Raw genomic sequence first — 7,647 nt, forward strand, 5'->3', positions numbered from 1 at the left:
AGCATATTCTAACGGGGGGCAAATCAGACCCAAGATAGCATTAAAAAAACATGACGTTCAAAGCATGAGTTTCAAAAATACAGAAACATAGAACAATATTCTAACGAGATGCAAATTAGACCCAAGATAGCATGAAAAAAGCATGACGTTCAAAGCATGAGTTTCAAAAATACAAAAGCAGAAATTAAAAGCAGAAAACATAAATCACAAGGAGTCAGAGTCATCGCGTGAAAACAAAGAAGGGCAGCAAAAAAGAAAAGGTGGCGCACTGTTCACAAGATATTAAGTATGAGTGTGCGAAGACAGAGGAGAACGAATCGCAATAGAGTATCATGCAGGGTATAGTTAGAAGAGAGGATCGTGCATAAGTGTATTCATAACCATAATTTTGGGTGGGTGCGAGAGTGGCTCAGCAGAGCGACGTATAGATTGAAGATTTTCTCGTTTCAGATAGGATGGTAACTCCCCGAAGGTCGGATAACGACTTCCGGTACGGGGCATCTTGCTAGTCCCGGATCCCATGAGTTTCAACGGTTTCAAGTTCTTTCTAGTACGAAAGTGAGAGGATGTCGTAGGTGTATTATCATCACGAGCTGCTTCAGCTACTGGGTGCGACTTCCGCTTGTGTCAAAAATCAAGGACGTCGCGTTGGGGGTCGTGTCACGTACAAGCATGAGAGGACGTACGCCAGCCTCTGGTGGGTCAGATTTATCGCCGGAGACGAGTAAACATACATTCGAAATCATGCTTCGAAGTTTGCTGGCCTTTGATATCTGTGGTTCAAGCGCCTGGCTGGAACACTGTGCAATAGGAGCCATCGCAGAAGTGGTGGTAGACTCAGTGCCAGGAGGCATGACATTTGCTTTATCCGTATCTTCAGATTTGATACATACAATGCTTAAGCGAGTTCTAATGGGTTCCTCGAGACGCAAAGGAGGAGGCAGTGTCCTAGCGTTTTTTTCCGTGAAGGTGTGGTGTGGTGTGCTTTCAGCAAGAGGTCCACACCCAGAGTTGTCTTCGGTGACATCAACGAGGGTGGCGCTAGACGCCACTGACACGAAGCTTTTCTTGCCTAGGAGCGAGGCACGGATAGAGTTGACTTGCGGTATGTTGAGATGAAGCTTCAGTGTCGCAGAGCGGACAAGCCTAACTTTTTCGGGCTCTATCTTTAAAGGTATGTGGTGGGGAAACGCATCAGGGATTAAACTGGCACCAAAAACTATATTTCTCCAGCTAAGTCGAACGTTGTTTGGAGCATCAGAGTACCAAATTTGCGTGGCCTTACGTTCAATGGCCATACGGAAATCCGCATTCATTGAAGTAGGACTATGGTCACCACCATCCTTTTCAAGACCCAAACTATGGTGCGTTCGAGGCGGAGGAGTAGGGATTAGTTTGAACGTGCTATTACTTGGTGTGGGCACGACAGGTCCGCAAACCAAGGACATAGACCTAGCTCGCGGGTGCCCCAAATGAGTGGTGATCATGTCACTAGATTTCCCTTCTTCTTTTCCATGAGATGTGCCAGGTATCACTATCGTGCGGGCGAGAGCAGAGTAATGCCGATGGGCAGTCATTATCCTACTGGCGACGATGGAGTCCTCCTCTCGACTGGAAGAACGAGACGGTTCGCTCCTCCTGTGGCTTAATTGTGCACCTGTTTCCGACGAGTTGTAGTCACTCATTGGCAGAGAATCTTTGTCCTGAATGGGCAGGGGTGGAGAAAGAGGAGGCAGCTGAGGGGCTTCCTGGGGAGGAATGACGGACAATTTGGGACGAGGATTAAGGACTTCGAGAGCACGACCCAACTTGCCCTTACCATCCACAGCATCACCTTTGGCAATCCAGACATCGCCACTACGACGATCTTCTACGACCGTGAGGCCGGTACGCATACTGTGCTTGTATTCATATGACCGGTGTGGTAAGGTGATATTGTCCTTGGGTTCGCGAAGATCAGGAGGAAGGTGCGTGGAAACATCAGATGGGCCAGTAGGGGTGGGGAAGGGACATTTGAAGAGGACATTAAAAGCCAAGATGGGAGAAGACAGTGTGATCGAAAGCATGAAGAGAGTGCTGACAATGAAAGGCGGAGAATGCTCCTGAGAAGCAATGATAAGATAGGGTAATGAGAAAGCCTAATTAGAGTATTAGATCTACACGCAATTATGAGGGAATAAACTCACATACGGAACCAAGATGAGGAAGTACCAACCTACATAACGATTGATAGAGACATCGAAATCCATATCAGGAACGGTGGATCCTTTTTCAACTTCACTGGACGCATAACTATACCCGCCGAGGTCCTGTGCGTTTCCCGACACCGCTTTATTAGATCGAGAAACCGTGCCAGATGGGATACGGACGTCGCGCATACTTGCAGAGTAGAATGAGGGTGCATGAGTAGAGAAAGACCAGGCAGACATTGGCGCGCAAGATCCACTAGCGGAAGTCAGCCAAGAAGTTTGAGAGCCTAAACGGACGCGAGGATGAACAGAAGCAAACGAAGGGATGTCCCTACGGAAAGGGTCTCGTTCTCCCAAAGCCATTGTGCCAGCAGTACGCGAGATTCGACAGTACGTCGATGACAGGGGTGGAACAGGGGGGATACCCTCACAAAAATTGCCGACCTGGTACGATACTTTAGCAGGAACAATGTGTCGGCCGCCAAGCGTAGGCCGTCCATGGTGAGGAGAAGAACCGGATGTCGTTTGGTGAGTAGAGAAGGACCAGGCGGAAAGAGGAGAATGACGAGAGCTTGCACTGGAATTGGAAGAAATCCAAGACCCACCCCCACGCAATGCTTCAATGTCGTGAATTGCAAAGGAAGGACGAGGCTTCTCCTCGCGTACCGGTGAGCAAGTATTTATTTTCGAATCAATTGCGTTGAGTTTCCGGTTGATCACTAACGATGTGCTTACGAGACACGAAAAAACAGCCACAGATGCTATCACAATCGCTGAATTGTATGCAATGAGTCCATAAAAGAGGGTGTTGATGCCAGCACCTGATACGACGCCCGAAAGCGTAGCCGAAGTCAAGATAAAAGCAAGGCTAGGCGCCCAGACGGTCCAATGGCTTTTCCCAAAAGAGACGGGACAGCCGAGACGAATGTGAAGCAAGGTGATACCGGTCACCACGAGAAGAAATATTTGTCGAATGGTAAGAAAGACCGAGTACTTGGTTGATGAAACGGGATCTGCCGCACTTGCGAAACCGGAGGCACCACCGGTGGCCTCCACCACTGTTTCCCAGAGAAAGAATGCAAGGGCTATGAGGTCTAGACTTGCTAACCAAACATGGATCTGGTTTGCTGGCGATAGCGTTCGAAAGGTGGACAATCCAAACTCAACCTGTCCCTCTGAGTTATTGGAAGACAACCAAACTTCAAAGACAGTGAACACTGACTGGAGAGACATGCCTGCTCAAGGGATGTGGAGGAAGGATAGGAATAATTATGTGAAGGATGATAAAGGCCGAGGCAATGAATGAAAAAAATGCGAAGGCGATAGCAAGGACAAGGGGAAACATATTTATATCGTGAGATCGTTTTGGAGAGAGCGTCCAGTGCGTAAGGGCGTAAAGGGCGTGATAGCTTCAACAGAGAAAATGAACGGGGGAGCTGAACAGAACGAAAAGAACGAAGGCTGGGAAGAGAACGAGAAACATGCGATCTCGTAGACTTTCGAACTTGCCCACGGTTCGATAAATCGAGTAAAGGAATCGCGTTAGCGAATCCAACCTCCTGCTTCCTTCATAAACCACGTCCTCTACTGGAATCTCCCGTCATCATAAGCCGCATACTTCGTTGTTTCCTTCGTTGATGCCTATGATGGAGCGCCAAGTGATATATGTATCCGCAGCTGCTAGTCAACCCCTCTGCTCTTGCCAACTTGATTCGAGCTGGAGGTCCACTGGACCCACAAGCGGTCTTGATGTTCAGGGATCCGATAGGGCCGAACTCGCTGATATAAATAAATGCCAAGCAAGCTCCACGCCGAATTCGACCTTCCCTGGGAGCCACCCCGATTGAGCGTCCTTATTATACGATTCTCGGATTACCCTCAGAAGCTCTTCACTCCTATCATATACGCGGCGGACATCTAGATACACGAACAAGATCAGAAACTAAATAAGGTTATGCCCCCGCCAGTAATATCAGCAGAGATAGACTGGATAGATAATCTCGCCCTCGTTGCCGCATCACAGAGCTAGCCACGCCTCATGAAACATACCATCTATAAGTGGGTTTTTTTCTCATAGAAGGGTCACACGCGACAAGATTAATTTCGAATGCAAGGAGAAACTCCAGCATGTGGTCTGCGATTCACTATCTTCTAAAAATGTCCTCTTGTGATAGAAGCTGCACTTCGCATGCTCGATGCCGACATTGATATGCTAGCCATGTGGCAGCTTGGTTGACTATAAAGCAAGGAACATCTGAAGGGCATGTAACAGGCTTGTAAGGATTCCTCGATAGCCTTCTGTTTTCATCATGCTCGGGTTTGTGCTCTTGGTTGCCAGTTTCCTGGCCATAGACGTCGCTCAAGCGGATGGACGACCCCACCTAAACATGATCCGCCCGCCAGGTATGCCTCTAATGAGCGACAGCCAGCCGCTTGGTCCCGTCACTAGCCGCAATGGGACCGTACTTCCTCCCTTTAATCAGACCTATTGGTTCGATCAGCTCATTGATCACAATAATCCAAGCCGCGGCACTTTCAAGCAAAGATTCTGGCACACATGGCAGTTTTACGAGCCTGGTACGTCATGTTTTCATGAACTCGTATTGGGTTGCTGAATTGCATTCAGGCGGGCCCGTTCTCCTCATGACTCCGGGAGAAGTCAATGCGGATGGTTGGTGTTATGCGGGTTTGTATCCTCTTCCTGTGTTGACATTGTCCATCCAGGGTATGCGGACAGTTACCTATCGACCAAAGCTATCAGTGGTCAAATTGGTAAACCACTCTTCCCCCATTACCCTTCTCTTTCTCATACCCTCTCAAATATAGCCCAACAGCAAAATGGCAGTGTGGTCATCATTGAGCACCGATTCTACGGTCTCAGTAACCCCATCAACGACCTGAAAGCGGAAAGCTTGAAATATCATACAATCCAGCAAGCCATTGAGGATCTAGAATACTTTATAAAGAACGTCATACTACCCCAGCCAGACGGTGACAAACTGACGCCTGACAAAGCCCCATGGGTTCTTTTTGGCGGCAGCTATTCCGGTAAGTGATCAGTTGCTGCTGTCAGATATCTAATACATGTTGCAATTGGCGGTATCAACAGGTGCTCTGACAAGCTGGACAATGGTGAAGTAAGTACTGCCTCGTTTGCTTAAGGATATGCTGGTTTATCTGTTTCGCGCAGTAAGCCCGACCTCTTCGCTGCAGGTTATGCCTCGTCTGCCGTGGTTGAAGCCATTCTGTGGGTATTCCCAACACATGTCATCAGCCAACCTTCTCAATTATGGCAGTAATTTCTGGCGATACTTCGAGCCTATCAGGGAGCACATGCCAGCGAACTGTTCCGCGGACGTTCAGGTCGCCATTTCGCACGTAGATGAGGTTTTCTCGGGGGATAACAAGACCGCGATCCAGGAGATGAAAGATCTATTCGGTTTGGGCGAAATGACACACCTTGACGATGTTGCCGGTGCATGTGAGTGGTCGAAAACTCGAGTAAAGTTAGAATGACCCTGATTCAATCCAGTGAGGAACAATCTTTGGGACTGGCAATCGTTGCAGCCCACTTCACAAAATAGCCTGTTTTATGAGTTCTGTGATGCACTAGAGGTCAAGGACGGCGTCAGCGCTTCAGCGGAAGGTTGGGGTCTGGAGCACGCCCTTCAGGCGTGGGGAAACTTTTGGACGGAAGGAGGCTACTTGCAGAGGCGTGAGTTTCACGTTGTGTCCTTGTGGTGTTGGAATTCCAGATTGATGATTCGTATCAGTTTGCCGCAACAATTCACCAGAGTATGCTTACCCTGAACATGGAAAACTACTTGCTAACAAATAATAATGTTAATAGGGCGTGTCTTGGCACATACGATCCGAACCAACCTTTCTACACGGATACATCAATCGATAACAATCTTCGCTCGTGGATGTGGATTGTGTAAGTTTCCGAAATATTAAGCGAACTATGCGGCTAATTAGATGTCACGTAACAGTTGTAATGAGGTCGGATACCTCCAGGTAAGATTTTGCTCAGCCATTCCGACGTCATTACTGACAGCCTGTCCAACAGGAGGGAGCCCCTAAAGGCCACTCATCACTTGTCACTCGCCTGGTTCAGCCGCCCTATGATTTAGTACGCAAAATGGTTTATGTCTTCAGGCTATGGGGTCACTTATCACTTACCAGCGTCAATGCCAACTCATGTTCCCTGAGGCCTTTGAGAAGCCGCCTAAAGTTGACATCAAAGGAACAAATAAAGCTTACAAGGGCTGGGACGTTCGAATCGAGAACATATTCTTTGCTAACGGCATGCGTAAGTAACTTTAGCTTGCTTCTTTTCTTAATGTTAATACAGACGCGGTGTTTGTATAGGTGACCCATGGAGAGAGGCCACAATGTCTGCAGAGGGCCTTGATGTTAAGAGTACTCCCGAACAACCCATTGGCCTCGGTGACGGTTTCCATTGTTCTGATCTCTCTACTGCATCCGGGTTAGCAGATCCCACTATCCTTGCAGTTCAGCAAGCCGCTCTTGCTTCCATGAAGATATGGCTCGCCGATTGGAAACCAAGCGCCGCTCATGACGGTGCAAGAGTGCCTGCTCCTGCAAGTGGTTCAGGTCGAAAGCCCGAAGGCAGGACCAAGCCAGCGCCTCGTAAGCCTCTGAGTGCTTGGAGCAAAGGTGCTGGCGTTGCATGAAGCTGATTTGGTAAACTCGATGATTTCGGTCTCGGAACTATTATCATGCCGTGCTTGTGGTTAAACTATCTTGTTGAAATATAGTTAGCCGAATGATTCCGACAATAATGAGAGCCCGCGTGTGCACAATGGATGAAAATGGCTTATCGATATAGTCCTGTGAATGAATCGGCTGCAATTTCGACAGTTGTGCTGTTTCTCATGAAATGTGTGAGGCAGAGGTCATAAGATCACGGAACCTCTAGCAAAGCACGCGCTGAACAGGTCATTTGATGGTTCTAATTTTAGTTCCTCAAGGATGCTAGGGTGCCAGGTCAACCGGTCATTGCTGACATACCCGCTCATACCCTCGCCAGGTGAATACATCGTGGCACGGCCGACCATCAATACGACATGAGCGCTTGGTCTATTAATATTACAATATACAATTTGCGAGCCGGTCTAAGTTTAAGTCTAGGGCCAAATAAGGGGCACTAGTAAATGTACTCTGAATACTATTTTCTTATTATATCGTCCCCTTCTTATAAAGTTCTGTCCCAGTTCCGCTACGAGAAAAAATTGCATGTCTGGCGCCCAATATTTCTTGCGATGATGGACTCTTTCTAATCATACCGCGCGGTCTGTGAGGGCTGTTCATTGTCGGAATATGTTTGCCAGACAGGCTCATTTCACCATGACTGAGACGCTTTTGTGGTAAGGTGATATACCGGATAACTGAGGGTGTTACTAAATGTCATTAGAATCATAAAACTGACTCTCTT

At 48.0% G+C, this 7,647-nt stretch overlaps 2 protein-coding genes across 2 annotated transcripts; one reads left to right on the top strand and one right to left on the bottom strand.

Moving 5' to 3' along the window:
- Positions 1-421: 421 nt before the first annotated feature.
- Positions 422-3,527, bottom strand: AGABI2DRAFT_181251 (hypothetical protein). The gene is made up of 2 exons (XM_006456707.1): positions 2,187-3,527; positions 422-2,138 (listed from the first exon to the last, which is right to left on the bottom strand). The coding sequence occupies exons 1-2, from the start codon at positions 3,420-3,422 to the stop codon at positions 603-605; spliced, it is 2,772 nt and encodes a 923-aa protein (XP_006456770.1). The 5' UTR covers positions 3,423-3,527; the 3' UTR covers positions 422-602.
- Positions 3,528-4,355: 828 nt separating this feature from the next.
- On the top strand, positions 4,356-7,019 carry AGABI2DRAFT_195776 (hypothetical protein). The gene is made up of 14 exons (XM_006456708.1): positions 4,356-4,766; positions 4,816-4,860; positions 4,914-4,961; positions 5,016-5,237; positions 5,299-5,326; positions 5,380-5,436; positions 5,486-5,670; positions 5,722-5,904; positions 5,963-5,984; positions 6,040-6,126; positions 6,182-6,206; positions 6,259-6,321; positions 6,375-6,501; positions 6,561-7,019. Exons 1-14 carry the CDS (start codon positions 4,499-4,501, stop codon positions 6,884-6,886), a joined length of 1,686 nt encoding a protein of 561 aa, XP_006456771.1. The 5' UTR covers positions 4,356-4,498; the 3' UTR covers positions 6,887-7,019.
- Positions 7,020-7,647: the final 628 nt, after the last annotated feature.

This window comes from Agaricus bisporus (genome assembly GCF_000300575.1).
Source record: "Agaricus bisporus var. bisporus H97 unplaced genomic scaffold AGABI2scaffold_14, whole genome shotgun sequence".
Classification (NCBI taxonomy): domain Eukaryota; kingdom Fungi; phylum Basidiomycota; class Agaricomycetes; order Agaricales; family Agaricaceae; genus Agaricus; species Agaricus bisporus.